This window comes from Simochromis diagramma, unplaced genomic scaffold, assembly GCF_900408965.1.
Source record: "Simochromis diagramma unplaced genomic scaffold, fSimDia1.1 OVJJ01000748.1, whole genome shotgun sequence".
In the NCBI taxonomy this organism is placed as follows: domain Eukaryota; kingdom Metazoa; phylum Chordata; class Actinopteri; order Cichliformes; family Cichlidae; genus Simochromis; species Simochromis diagramma.
The window spans coordinates 68,880-85,158 of record NW_024387519.1 but is presented as its reverse complement, the minus strand read 5'-3'; the positions used below and the strand labels follow the sequence as shown (position 1 = coordinate 85,158).

Genomic DNA, 16,279 nt, shown 5'->3' with positions numbered 1-16,279 from the left:
TAGACTGTTACACTCACATATTAGGCCCCCTTTGTTTGATTTTGGTGGTTCGACTTTTACTGCCCATCGGACTATAACTGCAGTGGTTCATTGGGACATCACACAGTGGAGGTGTTTTCTGTGAGGGCTTTAACTTAACCATTGTTACTTATGAGCTTCTGAATGGAGATAGAAGTGAGAGCTAGACCCAGTTTAACATATCGACATGTTCACCAGGACTCTTTCACCAAGGACACTTCTTGCTGACATGAAATTCTCTCTGCCAAAGTAAAGTACGAGATAGACAGAGACAGCTGGAGGTTCAACAGATCCACTGACCTTCTGATCCTCCAAGTCTGATTTCACCATTCTGAAAGGAAAGGAGACATCATTGACAGAGCCCTTCTCTTTATGGACCCATCCAAGAGGACCTCAATTGTCCTGCTTGTCTGATTCCAACGTATTAAGGACAGCTTCTTAAAAGCTCAGATGATCTCCACAATCTTTGGTTCGTCATCGTTTCAAACCAACCATCAACTAAATAATCCACACGAAACCTTGACGTCAGGGGGCACTCATTCGATTAATCTAGGTCCAGACGGCTGTGATCATCTCGTCTTCTCTGTGAGAGTAAAAACCAGAGCAATGTCAGGTCAAGTGGCTTTATTGTCATTGCAACCATGTGCAGTATGAAACGAGACAGCGTTCCTCACACTGTTCCTCACAGCGTTCCTCACACTGTTCCTCACACTGTTCCTCACAGCGTTCCTCACACTGTTCCTCACACTGTTCCTCACACTGTTCCTCACACTGTTCCTCTCATTGTTCCTCACAGCGTTCCTCACACTGTTCCTCTCACTGGAACCTCTCAGTGTTCCAGTGAGAGGAACACTGTTCCTCACACTGTTCCTCTCACTGTTCCTCACACTTTTCCTCTCACTGTTCCTCACAGTGTTCCTCACACTGTTCCTCTCACTGTTCCTCACACTGTTCCTCACACTGTTCCTCACACTGTTCCTCTCACTGTTCCTCACACTGTTCCTCTCACTGTTCCTCACACTGTTCCTCACACTGTTCCTCTCATTGTTCCTCACAGCGTTCCTCACACTGTTCCTCTCACTGTTCCTCTCACTGTTCCTCACACTGTTCCTCACACTGTTCCTCTCACTGTTCCTCACAGCGTTCCTCACAGCGTTCCTCTCACTGTTCCTCACAGTGTTCCTCACACTGTTCCTCTCACTGTTCCTCTCACTGTTCCTCACACTGTTCCTCACACTGTTCCTCACAGTGTTCCTCACACTGTTCCTCTCACTGTTCCTCTCACTGTTCCTCACACTGTTCCTCTCACTGTTCCTCACAGCGTTTCTCACACTGTTCCTCTCACTGTTCCTCACACTGTTCCTCTCACTGTTCCTCACACTGTTCCTCTCACTGTTCCTCTCACTGTTCCTCACACTGTTCCTCTCACTGTTCCTCACTGTTCCTCACATGTTCCTCTCACTTTCCTCACACTGTTCCTCTCACTGTTCCTCTCACTGTTCCTCTCACACTGTTCCTCACACTGTTCCTCCACTGTTCCTCACACTGTTCCTCTCACTGTTCCTCACACTGTTCCTCACACTGTTCCTCACAGTGTTCCTCACACTGTTCCTCTCACTGTTCCTCACACTGTTCCTCTCACTGTTCCTCACACTGTTCCTCACACTGTTCCTCACACTGTTCCTCTCACTGTTCCTCACACTGTTCCTCACTGTTCCTCTCACTGTTCCTCACATGTTCCTCACACTGTTCCTCTCACTGTTCTCTCACTGTTCCTCACACTGTTCCTCACACTGTTCCTCACTGTTCCTCACAGCGTTCCTCACACTGTTCCTCTCACTGTTCCTCACACTGTTCCTTTTGTGAACCTGCATGAGGTCTGGCTGACAGCTTTTACCCACATTTGCGTAAACATATGCATCCCCCGGCGGTTTGTTTATATTGTGATCGTCTTTGTTGTCTTAATTGTTTATCAGTGTTTCCTTTCTCCATCCCTTCTCCTTTTTTGTGTAGCTGCCACCGACCTTTGGGAGAGCACGGGACAGGAAGTGGCCTCTGCGCTCCGGGCTATGGGTTTGCCGATTGGGCCGGTGGTTACCATGGAACCAGGCAACAAAGGCGGGCTCGGGAGGCGCTGAACGAAATCAGAGAAGCCGACAAGGTCAAAGGTCAGAGCTAAGAGATGATCGTTAAGCTGCCATCCCTGAACTGAACACATCAGATCAGAGAACTTTTTATTTCACCTTCAGTGGTCATCATGTGCATGAGCTCTGTCCTGATTGGTGGAGAGGATCAGAGGGAGCTACTGCTGACCGCCCTGGAGATGGGGATGGTTTCTAATGGTTACGTGTTCATTCCCTACGACGCCCTGCTGTACGCGATGCCCTATCAGGTAACGACCAACAAGTTCTCAAGGAGGTTTTATTCCATTTTCTCCGATCTCAAAAAGAAAACAAGCACAAGCAAACTTTTCTTATTTACCACCCATACACCACCCCACTGTGTTTAACTAAAGGCCGAGTTCTGATTGGTTCCCTCCCTCTCTGTTTTATCCAATCAGCACACAGTCTTCAACCAGCTGACCAATAGCACGCAGCTACGTCACGCCTATAGTGCCGTCCTGACTGTTACCATGGCATCCGACCAGAGTTTCTATGAAGCTTTCCGCGAGGCTCAAACGAGCCGAGAGATTCACTCGGGTGTCTCCGCCACAGAGGTAAACAAACAACAAACAACAAACACGGGCTTTAATGTTCTGATGGATTCAGAGGTAAACAAGTAAATAACGTGTAAACAATGTGTGCGTCCCCAGTAAACGAGAGAATCTAATGTGACAAAGTGTTGTCCTGTCTCTGCAGGTGTCTCCTTTGTTTGGGACTATTTTCAACATGGTCTACTTCGTGGCAAAGGCAGTGGAAGAGCGCCGTCAGGCGGGGAGTGGACACTGGGTGACGGGCAATCAGCTCATGAAATCAGATGGAGGCTTTGATTTTCAGGGTTTCAATCAGGTCACACAGATTTCAGCACTCGCTAGCTGAGTACTAACTGGAGTTGCTGCTTTCAGTATCAAAGCTGAGATAAAAGACTTCTCCTCCAGATCAGATAGACTCGTGACACTCAGAGGGAGAGAGGCAAAAACTACAACAAGGCGCACTTTACGGTTTTTAAAACTATGACCTAAAACTCAAGTTTTGTTTTGTGGCAGTGAAGAGTTACTCTGACCTTCTAGTGTCAGATGACTCTGATCTGGGAACAGTTCGTTCTGATTAAGTTAGACAGACTAATTGAGTCTCTGTGTCCACAAACACAAGAGTTTTAATAATTGTTTTTCACCACTTAATACAACATAATCACGTCTATCCCGTCGTTAAGTGTTTGCATAAAGTTCTCTAAGGAGCTTGGAAAGATTTTCAGTGCACACTGAGAAGAATAGAAACCTCAACACTGAAGTTTACCTGAAACTCGACACACATGGACCAGAACCTTTGACTCTGAAGTTCTCCAGAGGCAAAGAGGTAACAGAACTAATCATTGACCCCGATGACCCAGGGTGAGTAGCTCAAACCTGCAGGACCTCGTAGGCCTGGAGTTTGAGAGGATCAATAATGGGTCAACAACCCTCTTAAGGGACACTCCCACAGACGCTTTTTCTTTCCAAGCTCCTTAGACCATGATGACCTGGATGACTAAGAAACTTCACAGACATTTAGAATAAAGTTAATAAATTAATCATTTCTGAACCACAGAATTTGATTTGATCTTTTTTGTTTTGCATCATCATCATTTTCATCATGTCCTCACCTTAAACTTCAATGGTACATCAGCTCCTGTCTTCTTCCCTTCAGGTGTTGTATGGAGGTACTGAGGGGCGTGCTGCAGGCCAGCTACGTAGTGTTGGACAGCGGATGGCGACCGCCTCGTCCCAACACACTCACTCTCTCCGACGCACACCGACGGGACGACCGGAGGTCTGAGACCGCTGAGCCGTTCCTTGTCTTTCCCGGGAGGAAAACCCCCCTCCGCCAGCTTCTGTTGGTTTAATCCAGATGAGGCCTGCAGTGGAGGTGTGTTACTGACCCACAGAGAGGGTGGGAGCTTTGTGCTTCAGTTCAAATGAGGTCTTAATTACACCTGTAGTTTCGTATGTGTCGTGATTTAGTGTTCACGTTGACCAAAAGGTTGCTGTCTGGCATGGCTAGTAAATGTGGAACCCTCTCCACTCCCTGCAGGTATGGGCGCTGTAACTGTGCTCTTCCTCTTCCTGTGTTCTGCACTCTGCTTGGAGGCCTTTTCTTTGGAAACAGGTTAACACACAGGCTTAATCTCACACACTCCTCTCTAACGTACCTGGTGCGTAGTCTGCTTTCAGTCTGGTCTCAGTCATCCCGGTCATGGTAGTCTAAGAAGCTTGGAAAGAAAAGCGTCTCGACTTCTTTAAGTTTCGTGAAGACGCAAGCTTCTTGAGCTCTAACACCAAATGGTGGAATGACCGAGGTTTTAAGCCCTAGTGGGAGCTGTCCCTGGAGAGGGTCGTTGACCCATTATTCATCATGTGACTCATCACATGAGCCGAGGTATTAGTGATGTTGTCAGTCGTGAACAAAACGGCTCTTAGAGCCAACTATTTGAAGCTCCTTATTGGGAGCCGTGGGATTTTTTTTCTTTCTCTCACCCTCTCTCTCTCGCCTGCACGTGAGCCTTTGCTGGGCAGAGGGGGGAGGGGCAGTAGTTACACTCAGTAGCACAGGAACAGAGCGGGAGGGAGAGAGAGAGAGCAGGACAACAACGTCACATTAGAAGGTATAGTAATCATCCACAACTATGTTTCAGTTGTGGATGATAAAGGATTCAGAAAGTTATTCATGCAGGTCCATATGACAGAATGTGCATCTTCTTTTTGTTTTCATATTTTAATTTGTATTTAATTGTGTTGTGGTTTGCAGTGTTTTGTGTTGTTTCACTTTAAATTTGTAAAAGGAAAAAGCTGAAAATTTAAATAGTTAAAAGTTGAACTGTGACTAGTTGGTTTTTGTATTATATGATTTATTTATTACATTTTATGTGAACAAATAAAAGTATATTTACGGTGGCCCCTACAGACAAGCCCGTACGAACTCCAAACACGTTACAAAACACAACAGAAGTGCTCCAGGATGCTAGGGGGCAGTGTTGAGCTTTTGTTACCTGGTGGCTACACAAGCAAAGAATTACCACGACCGGATTTTGTGTGTGGTAGTAACAGGTAAATGAACATTTGTTTAAATTATTTGAATATATATGAGTGCTGTGTAAAATACACAAACAATACACACATGCTTTCATGCTTTCAATTGTGTAATTTAAGTGATCTAGTAGCTCTGCTTTGGAAGTTCAGTTCATGCTAGAAATGTGTTTGGAGTTTGTACGTGTTTTGTCTGTAGGGGCCACCGCATATATTTATATATAAACATAAATAAAACCACTTTTATTTACATTAGTAATTTCTTTTGTGCATAATTTTTATATTGTTGTTAATAATAATTTAATTAAAGCAACAAAACAACCTGTCGAAGCCGGTTGGGAGCCGAAAGAGCCGGCTCTCTAAAAAGAGCTGGAAATCCCATCACTACGAGGTATGAGGGTCATTTTTAGCAGACGTAGCCAACCTTTACATGGAGGAAGTAGAAAGTATGACTCTTGGCAGCACCTCGCCACTGGTGCAGACACGTGTATGCCACCTAACAGTTTGCTGTTTCTGGACTGTGCACATTGAGGAGAATCGAAATCTCAACATTAAAGTTTACTGTAATAGAGAGAAGATGGATGATTTGAAAGAGGAGTGAAAGAAGCCATCTATGTCCACTGTGAATGACCATCTTTGAACAGAGGGCGGGGCTTATCACACCAACTGTCGGCCATCTGTAATCCCGTCTCTGATGCTTCCCAGGCGCCTTAAGGTCTCACAGTGGGTTCACCCAAAACCTCTGCTTATAATGACTCACACCCACCTTGGCTCATGTAATGAGGCCATGATCAAGAGTGGGCCAGTGACCCTTTTAAGAGGCCACTCCCACTAGGGCTTAAATACCCGGGACTCTCCACTATACAGTCTTAGAGTTAAGGAAGGTTTCTCAGACAGAGCCTCTTTAAGAAACTTGAAGAAGTCCAGAAGTTTTTCTTTCCAAGCTTCTTGGATTTCTGCTGCTTAGTTAAAACAAACAAACAAACAAAAAAGCCATAACCACCCTGAACTCACTGACGACATCGTTTCACCCCCCAGTCCAAGGACTTCCCTCCATACACAATCGACCATCACCACTGTGTAACACTTAATTTAAGTGCAATGACCCACACTGTAAATATATAACACTACTTTTGTTTTCATGATATGTGCATATTTTATATTGTTTGAATTGGGGCTGTTCATATGTACAGTGCTGCAGAACTGTGCACCTTTCTTTTCTCACGTGACTCTGGACAGGAGTACTAAGGGAGCAGTGACAGCAACCAAAATGATCCTTACTCTGGACGACATCGTCTTCATCGATACTCAAGTCAGCAGGAAGGTCAGAGAATGTTTACTGGTGGTAACTACTGTTCAATCTGGTACCATTGCTGGTACTGGTGCATCTGTAGTTCTGTAGAAAACTGGGAGCAGCGGGAGTACTAACAGCGAGGCATGTTGAGCTGATCGATGAGCTGATCAATGGGCTGATCAATAAGTTGATCAGTGAGCTACCTTTGGTCAGATTGTTGTTGTTTCCATAGAAACTCAACGATGAGTCCATCATGAAGAGTCTTTTGGAAATTAAAACTCCATTGCGATCGCTCGCTCGAAGTTATATCCTCACAACACCCGAGAGCTCCAACATCGGGATACTGGAGGTATTACCTGCACCTGTGTGAGCCTGCCTGTCCTGTCACATTCCCTGATTGGCTGTGCTGTTTTCAGGGTGACTGGGTTTGGCTGAAGAAGTTCAGTACTGGAAAAACACCAACAGAAGCCAATCAAACCACCCAGAATATGTTCAGCCAGGTATGATGAGCAGAAAATCTACAATAGAAACACAACGGACACAGATTCTATTTGTTTCCGTGTTTTCTGTTCTGTTGTATGGCGCTACCATCTGTACGTGAAACAGATTAACAGTATTGCAGTATTAAGAGTATTTTCTGCCTGGTGTTCAGTTGCGGGAGATGCGACACGAGAACCTAAACCTGTGCCTGGGTCTGTTTGTGGACTCGGGGATCTTCGCCCTGGTGGTGGAACACTGCCCCCGAGGAAGTCTGGCAGACCTGCTGGCTGACGGCAACGTGAGGCTGGACTGGATGTTTAAATCCTCACTGCTCATGGACCTCATCAAGGTACTGCTGAACCTGGTCTTCACTTATATTTGCTGTGAATAGTGGTGGTTGGGGGATGAACTTTTTTGTTTTAATTGATGTTGATAGAGTTTATTAGATAATCGCTGTTTGTACAATGCTGCTACTTATACAACAACTGGTGCTGTGAGCATTACTCACACTAGTACTCTCTTATTATTAATAGTGCCATGATAAAACACTGCTGTCCTAATGAAGGATCTATGAACTAGTCTGATAAAGCTCAGGTTTCACGACTCAACTTCTAAGTCAATTAATTATGCAGCTCTATTCGACTTTATCTATGATATCTTTGAAGACTGTTTCATTTCTGATCAGACCGATCAGGTTACTGATATTTGTGTTTGTTTCAGGGCATGAAGTACCTTCATCTGCGAGGTTTGACTCATGGCCGTCTGAAGTCAACAAACTGTTTAGTTGATGGTCGCTTTGTTCTGAAAATAACAGATTATGGACTTCCTATGATCCTGACATCCCAGGGGATCAGCATTCCTGAGGATCCTCACGGTAGAAACATGAGCATGCTCAGATGTTTGAAGTTTATCTGAGACGCTGTATCTCTGCTTACACGTGTGTTTATGTCAGAGGGCATATTAAGACATCCTAACCCTAACATTAACCCTAATCATGAGCACAACACAACACAAACCTGTTCCAATAAAAACTGCAGCTGTGTTTCTCTTCCCGTCTCTCAGACATGCTGTGGACAGCTCCGGAGCTTTTGAGGAATCCGGTCTCAGGAGGTTCGTTTGCTGGAGATGTCTTCAGCTTCTCCATCATCATACAGGAAGTGATCTCCCGCACACTGCCATATGCCATGATGGACATGCCGGCTCATGGTGAGGGAGGATGTCTGATCAGCTGTGTCTCTTATAAACCGCCTGTCTCTTATCACCTGTTTGTCTCTTACCACCTGTCTGTCTCTTACCACCTGTCTGTCTCCCAGAGATCGTGGAGCGTCTGAAGCAGCCTCCTCCTCTCTGCAGGCCGATCGTTTCGGTCGATGAAGCTCCTACCGAGTGTCTCACGCTGATGAATGAATGTTGGAATGAAGACCCGAGTAAGAGGCCGAGCTTTGATGACATTTTCAAACAGGTGAGCCGAGTCTCACTGCTGCCACCTGCTGCCTTCTACAGGCTCGGGGTTATTTTCTGATTTCATCTCGACTCCTTCGACAATCTGTTTGCAGTTTCGAGGTATCAGTAGAGGCAGGAGGGCCAACATCATCGACTCCATGCTGCGGATGTTGGAGCAGTACAGCTCGAACCTGGAGGATCTGATCCGAGAACGAACGGATGAATTGGAGATTGAGAGAACCAAGACAGATAAGCTGGTGGGGCAGCTCCTGCCAAAGTAAGACTAAAACAGTAAATTACTAGTAATAATTAGCAGTAATGTGAACTGGAGGTGGGGTCAGAGTCTCTGATGAGTGGGTGGATAAGAGTCCTTGAGAATAGAACTGTGTCGTTGGGCCTCGTTAATGAAGTTCGCTGCAGACAAGAATGAAGGGTTCTCATGATGCAGACTTTGGTCCTGATGGGACGCCAACTCCCGAGAGAGGAGTGGCCATGCTGGGAGGGTTTAGTCTGCCTCGGGGTTGTGGAGTTGCACAGGTGCTAATGAGAGGGCATGCTGCAACCAATCACTCCTCAGGTTATGAATGATGAGCTGCATTGTGCATTTGGAGGAATGCCCCAACATGATCTTTGGTGAGTTTAACTTGTTCCTGTATCACAGGAAGTTCGTCCTCTGTTGTGCTCTTTTGATTTGAGCCTATTTAGCTCTCTGAGGACCTGTGAGATGATAGCTGCTGGGAGGCTGAAAGGTAGCCCTGTCTTACTGGAATCAGACAGGATCATTGATATGGTTGGTGCCAAGGTTTTCAACTCCACTGGGGGCAGATTCTGACACCAGGTCACCAGATAGTGACTCTTTCAACTGTAGTTGGATTCATCCCCATTCAGCCAAAACATAGCAGGTTGAGCATGGTAATCAGGTTCCTGTCTCCTGGACTGTTAGCACTGGTTATCTTCCAGGCTGTTTCGCTGTCAGGCAGCAAGTCTATGATCCCCCTGCAAGAGGAGTACATTTAGGCAGGAGGATTTGTTCTTTGGCAGACCAGGATGATGATGGCGTTAAAAGTGGAGCTAAACTGGAATCCATTATTGGTTCCTGCAGAGTCCTGGGTTTGAAGGATGCAGTGGAGAGCCATGTTAAACTTCTGGCCTCTAGTTTGGCTGTTTGCTGCATGGTTACACTAAGCAATGAAATTCTTACTTTGCGAGTTCCCATTTGTTCCAGGTCTGTGGCTCAAGCTCTGAAGAAAGGGAAACCAGTGGAACCTGAACATTATTCGGACTGCACCCTTTACTTCAGCGACATTGTTGGATTTACAACCATTTCTGCTCTGAGCGAGCCCATCGAGGTACAAACTGTTTGAACTTGTTTTTGTGCATTTCATTTTTCAGTGTTTCACTAAACCCGTGTGTGTAGGTGGTCGACCTGCTGAATGACCTCTACACCATGTTTGATGCCATCATTGCTCTCCATGATGTGTACAAGGTAACACACTTCCATTTAAAACACGTGTCTGACCTAAACAGTAAAGATTTCTCTTAATTTCTGGATGATCTGAACAAAGACACGTGATATTTGGTTCTGGTTTTGTTATAGGTGGAAACTATTGGAGATGCCTACATGGTGGCTTCAGGTGTTCCCAACAGGAATGGGAATCGACACGCAGCTGAAGTGGCCAACATGTCTCTGGACATCCTGCACTCGATAGGAAACTTTAAGATCAAACACATGCCCGAGATTAAAGTCAAAATCCGTATCGGACTGCACTCAGGTACACCTGTCCACCGTTATCTGCTCATTTAGTACCAGGACGTCAGGAGAGGGTTCATTTATCAGTGTAACTACTATACTATCAGCTTTCCTCATCTGAAGAATCCAGAGTATGTTCAATGTGTCTCAGGTGTAAGTCACTCTTAGTGTGGACACGTGTGGATGAGATTAGTGAAGCTCGACTTCTGTGGGCAACTGCTGAAAGATTTAGAAATGTCGGGAGTAGTGAGTAGAAGTGTCTGTTGACAGAACTGTTTTGGGAGACCTCAGGGCTGGCTCAAGTCCTGCCTCATCAGCAGCTGGTGCTCAGACCACAAGGATGGGAATGATATTTGAACCAGTCAGACTGGATTACAGTACCAGTTTTGGACAAAACAGTGTAATGGTTTTTCTTTTTAGATTCTTGCTGAAGGCATCAACTAATAATGAACACGTGTCGAATTATGTAGTAAATCAAAAAGTGTGAAATAACTCAAAACACGTTGTTTGTTTTATATTTTAGATTCTTCGTAATATCCAGACTTTGCTTTGATTACTGTGTAACCTGGACGTGTGTCCCTCTATCCTAATGAAGGGATCCACCCTACTGGCCCCAAGTGTAATATTTACAATGTTCGGGTCTCGGGCCTCCCAGTGAGAATCACCACAAGGCTACTCCGAGGCGCACTCACTGAGCCTCTAGGTTCTGAAAGGAGATTGGCAGCAGCAGACTAAATGGAAGCACATAAGGCCTCCAGCCCACACAACACTGCTGATGGGAATTCTGGGTCTTTTTAGGCTTGGCTCACTAAAAAGAGGAAAACCATGACTGAAGTAATGATGGACTGTTGTTTCTCTTTATTTAGCTGATTGGTTTTTGCCATAATATGAATTGTAACAGTTGTGTAATATGTCTATGAGCTGTGTACCAACCTGATTTCTGCACAACACAACTGATGGTCCCAACACCATTAAGAATGCAAGAACCATTCTTAATTTGGGGGTGACCGTGGTGCTGGGGGTTGGGATGTGCATCTGTAACCAGAAGGTTGCCGGTTCGATCCCCGGGCTCTCTGTTCTGGTCGTTGTGTCCTTGGGCAAGACACTTCACCCTACCGCCTACTGGTGTTGGCCAGAGGGGCCGATGGCGCGATATGGCAGCCTCGCTGCTGTCAGTCTGCCCCAGGGCAGCTGTGGCTACAACTGTAGCTGCCTCCACCAGTGTGTGAATGTGAGATTGTAAAGCACTTTGGGTGCCTTGAAAAGCGCTATATAAATGCAATCCATTATTATTATAACCAATGAACCCTGACAGGCTCACCTGTGAGGTGAAACCATTTCAGGTGACTACATCATGAAGCTCACTGAGAGCAGGATAAGGGTTTGCAGCGCTGTCAACAAAGCAAAGGGCGGCTACTTACAGGAATCTAAACTATAAAACATATTCAGTGTTGTTTTGCTGCACCCTCAGTCATCCAGGTGAGTAAATCCAAAAAGAGTTGATTCAGTTCATCTGAACGTTCTCAGTGAGGGAAACGTTTCATCATCATCATCCAGGTGGCTTCAGTCTCAGCTGACTGCAGGTTTCCGACCTTATAAACATACATCTGCATAATGACTGAAACCAGCCCACTGAAGGAACACTGGGCTGGGAGGTCAGTTCCTTCATCATTAATATTCACGTTGTCATGTGGGCTGCTCCTGCCGGGAGCGGTGGAGGAGCTGCTCCAACCGGAGATGGCAGATGAGGGGCGCAAGGGTCCACACCGACTGGAGAAAGAGGAGCTGCTCCAGGAAGGGCTGTTCCAGCCGGGAGCGGTGGAGGAGCCTCATAAGCCAGAGGTGGACGAGGGGCGAGAGGGGCTGTGCCTGCTGGAGGCAGAGGCGCCGCACGGGGGGCCGCGCCAGCCGGGTGGCTCCCCAGCCTCAGTCGGGCGATGGGGGTATTTGGCGGGGCGTGGCCTGCGGTGCTGTGCAGAGCAGGTGGACACACCTGCACGGCATCGGCAATCTTGCCCCGCCAACTTAAAAATGGGACTGGTTCCTGACTGGGGTCTGTTGGTGATGTGCATTGAGGAATAAACATGTACAGAACACAACTGGGTCATTGTTCATTCATGCTGGTGTCAGTTACTGTGCAGATGGACTGTTTATAAGGTTGGAGAAAGCTGAGACTGAAGAAGTGACAAAGCATTTCTCCCACTGAAAACTACATCCTACATCCAGCTGAACATAATCAACTTTCCCGTCATATTTAAACTTGTTAATCAATTTTTTCTTTGCTACATAATTCCATATGTCGTGCTTCATATATATGAGGTCTTGAGTTTGTATCTACAGTCAAAAGTAGTAAAACTAAAGAAAAACCATTAAATGAGAAGGCGTGTCCAAACCTTTGACTGGTAGTGTATTTTTGTTCCCAGCTAGTTTGAATGTAACCCTACATCTCTGATTAAAGTATGGTAATAATGGTTCCTGAGGTTGACAGTGGTGTTAGTGCCAGGTAAAGGTCTGGCCCTTCCTGTCTTCAGGTCCCGTGGTAGCAGGTGTGGTTGGACTGAAGATGCCCAGGTACTGTCTCTTTGGAGACACGGTGACCACGGCCTCACTCATGGAGTCCTCTGGGCTACGTAAGTAAAATCTTTGATCAGTGGTTGGATCACTGAGAGACCACCCTGATGTCTCTCCTGTCTGCATTTAAATTATGTCAGAATCACTAGTTTCCTCCTCAGTTGCGGTGTGACGATGTGTTTGTGGTCTGCAGCTTACAGGATCCACATCAGTCTGAGTACGGTCAAAGTCCTGACCAGTCTGAAAGTGGGATACCACATAGACACCCGGAAGGCGCAGGTATGCCAATCTAAACAGACCTGAAGCAAATCCAAATATGATTGCATGACGCAGTAGCTGTGGATGCTGTTAGAAAACACACACAATGGTGATAAAGGCAGCACGCTGGCTCGGGTATTAGCACTGTTGCTTCACATAAAGAAGGTCTTGAGTTCGATCCCACCACCTGCCAGGGCCTTTCTGTGTGGAGTCCTGGGTACTGTGGCTTCCCACAGTCCAAAGACATGCAATTACTGAGGTTATGTTAATTGGAGAATCTAAACTGGTCATAGGTGTGACCACGAAGCTTAGCCTTGAATCAGGCTGGCGACCTGTCCGGGGTGTACCCTGCCCCACCCCTGCGACCCTGATGAGGATGAAAGAGAATGGACGGTTTATAAAACCTTATCTCAGAGGTCAGGTTATTACCCTCAGGTTTACTGTAGTCCAGTCTGACAGGTTCAGAGTCTGGTCCAGATCCCACCCTGTCCACAGTTACTCAGCCTGATGCCAGTCCGTGGTGGGACTCGTCGATGTTTGGATGCTTGTGTTGCAGGTTAAGGGCACAGAGGACACGTACTGGCTGATGGGTCGAGAAGATTTTAATAAACCTCTTCCTGTTCCTCCAGACCTCGCCGGAGGGTAAGAACACACAGCGGTCATTATCGATTACCAATAAAGTAATCATTAAACTGAAACTCGCTCTCCACCTGTCTCTCTGTCAGGGCCAGCAACCATGGAATCAGCCTGGATGAGATTCCAGTCGACAGACGACAAAAGTTTCTGGACCGACAGAACAAGATGAAGAAGTGACAACACACACACAGCGTCATCAGCTGATGAGACCCTCTCAAAGACATCTGAGCCCTGGAGATCTTCAGCCTCCCGAAGGCTGTAAAGTCTGAGTGCACAAACCAATCATCAGCATGGGTGCCAATTTCTACTTCCTGAAATAACTGGAAGTCCTCTTTGATTGGTCACTGACATCGCTTCTGTCTGACTAGTGGAATTTGTCCCTCACACTGTCTGATGTTTGTACAGTTGTATAGAAACTAACTGTTACCATGGTGACTGTGATGTGTTAGTGACCTTGAAATAGAATCAGGGTTGTTCATGTCCAATGAATGCTGGGTAAATGACTGTTAAAGAGTGGATGCGTGACAGATGTTGTGATGATCAGTAATCGGTTCTGCGCACTGACGCTGGCTGCATGCTGTCGCTGTTCCTCATGCTTCTTTAAAATGTAAATGTTCCATTAAACTCTGAGGTAGACTCAGTGCTTAAATATGGATTTTCCCAGATGCTCCTGAAGGCACCGTCTTCCTCAAGAAGTCAATCAAACATGCAGTTCAGGTCTATTTTCTTCACTACCAGCTGAGTTTCACGTAATAATCTGTAAAGATAACACACAAACACCCATTGTTGTGTAAGTAATAATACTTTTTTAAAAACAAATGAAAAAAATACTAAGAAGAGTGAAAAAACAAACAAAAATGGAAACAATTTAGTTCAACTATTGTCTGAATTAGACAGAGGGCGGCTGCTGAGATGCTGTCTGCGGACAGGTGAGGGCTGAAACGAGCCACTGACTCCTTTTAAACCTCCCTCTCAGTCTGAATGTGTTTATTTATTCCCTTTCCAATTTTCATTCGTCTCATGTTTTGTGCATTTTGAATTCATTTCCTTGTGCTTCCTCTTCTTGATTCCAATTTTTAAGCTTTTCACCTTCTAAATTCAAAAATGGATATTCTCTGGATTATTCCAGTTTTACATTAATTTAATTAAAGTTGGTTTAAAAGTATTAATATTTTTTTTGATATAACCCCTAACCCTCTCTGATTGCTAAACATAAGCAGCTGTACTCCAGTTAACCTGGGTTTCGATAATCGATTTTAGCTTGAATAAAGTGATATCGATTCATTAAATCCTGAATCAGTTTTTAAATATAAATGTATTTTGCCAGAAATGCCAGAATCTCAGGTTAAAGCTCACAAAACTACACTGCTCAAAAAAATAAAGGGAACACAAAAATAAGAGATCCCAGATCTGAACGAATGAAATATTCTTATTAAATATGTAGTTAGATCAAGCATGGAGGTCTGGATTTGGAGTCACACTCAATATGAAAGTGGAAAAACACAGGCCGATCCAACTTTGATGTAATGTCCTTAAAACATGTCAGAATGAGGCTCAGCAGTGTGTGTGTGACCTCCCTACAACACCTGGGCATGCTCCTGATGAGGTGGCGGATGTTCTCCTGAGGGATCTCCTCCCAGACCTGCACTAAACCATTCACCAACTCCTGGACAGTCTGTGGTGCAACACACCTACATGATGTCCCAGATGTGCTCAACTGGATGCAGGTCTGGGGAACGAGTGGGCCAGTCCATAACATCAACACCTTCGTCTGGCAGGAACTGCTGACACGCTCCAGCCACATGAGGTCTAACATTAGCTGTGTCCCAATTCAGGGGCCTCATCCTTCAGAGGCATTTGAAGGCCGATCACGTCACAGCCAGGCGATGAAGACTGCTCCAAATGCGGCCTTCATTTCCCCTGATTCGAAGTATGGGTCAGGTGTGTACTTTGTGGCCCGACCTATCCCAGAATTCATAGCGCTGCCTAGCCAGTTCAATTTCTAACGATGGCAGCAGCTACAGAGACGGTAGAAATTGTTATTGTTAAGATATTAAAGTTAATGGAAGTTTCATTTTAAATATTAAGGTCATTTATTTTACATTCATTAAACTTACGTGACTGTAAATGCACAGTGCCGCTGGTTTTTAACATAAAGGTTAGTTTTAATATTACTCTCATTACTCTTTCTGGATCACAAAATAAACTTTTAACATATTTTCAGGTGAGAAAGTGGCTGTGTAAACATCAAATATCTGCTCGGTTTATCAAGACACCGCATATTTGCAAAAGCGCTCCGACGTTTTCTGAGACTTCTGTTACCCACTAGCTCAATAGCCAGCCGGGGGCAAGGCTCAGTAGAGGCCGCGAGAACAGCGAACTCACGGCACATCGTTCTTTTAACCCCCCGAGGTCTTTCACTACTCAGGTTAAACGTGATATATGAGTCACTTAGATAACCTAAAAATGTTATTGTTTGGCTTTTTTCAGTGTTTCATTTGTTCCTGAGTAAATCGGTTTGTTATAGTAACTTATAGTTTTCACACAGCTGAATAAACGTCAAACAGCTGATCATCAGAAGTGTGAGATGCTTGAGAATCTACGCCTG

At 45.4% G+C, this 16,279-nt stretch overlaps 1 protein-coding gene and 1 pseudogene across 1 annotated transcript; both read left to right on the top strand.

Annotated features, from left to right (window-relative positions):
- The first annotated feature begins 1,908 nt into the window (after positions 1-1,908).
- On the top strand, positions 1,909-3,056 carry LOC120725891 (annotated as a pseudogene).
- Positions 3,057-5,590: 2,534 nt separating this feature from the next.
- On the top strand, positions 5,591-14,945 carry LOC120725892 (retinal guanylyl cyclase 1-like). Its single transcript, XM_040018972.1, has 15 exons — positions 5,591-6,563; positions 6,766-6,882; positions 6,950-7,033; positions 7,186-7,362; positions 7,734-7,887; positions 8,076-8,219; positions 8,327-8,475; positions 8,570-8,733; positions 9,682-9,805; positions 9,874-9,942; positions 10,054-10,228; positions 12,738-12,836; positions 12,971-13,056; positions 13,592-13,677; positions 13,761-14,945. The coding sequence occupies exons 1-15, from the start codon at positions 6,381-6,383 to the stop codon at positions 13,846-13,848; spliced, it is 1,899 nt and encodes a 632-aa protein (XP_039874906.1). The 5' UTR covers positions 5,591-6,380; the 3' UTR covers positions 13,849-14,945.
- Positions 14,946-16,279: the final 1,334 nt, after the last annotated feature.

Excerpts from the sequence above, each read along its gene's own strand:
- LOC120725892 (XM_040018972.1), top strand. The coding sequence starts at position 6,381 with ATGATATGTGCATATTTTATATTGTTTGAATTGGGGCTGTTCATATGT. Across the intron at positions 8,476-8,569 it reads TTGATGACATTTTCAAACAG|TTTCGAGGTATCAGTAGAGG; the intron begins GTGAGCCGAGTC and ends ATCTGTTTGCAG. Across the intron at positions 13,678-13,760 it reads CCTCCAGACCTCGCCGGAGG|GGCCAGCAACCATGGAATCA; the intron begins GTAAGAACACAC and ends TCTCTCTGTCAG.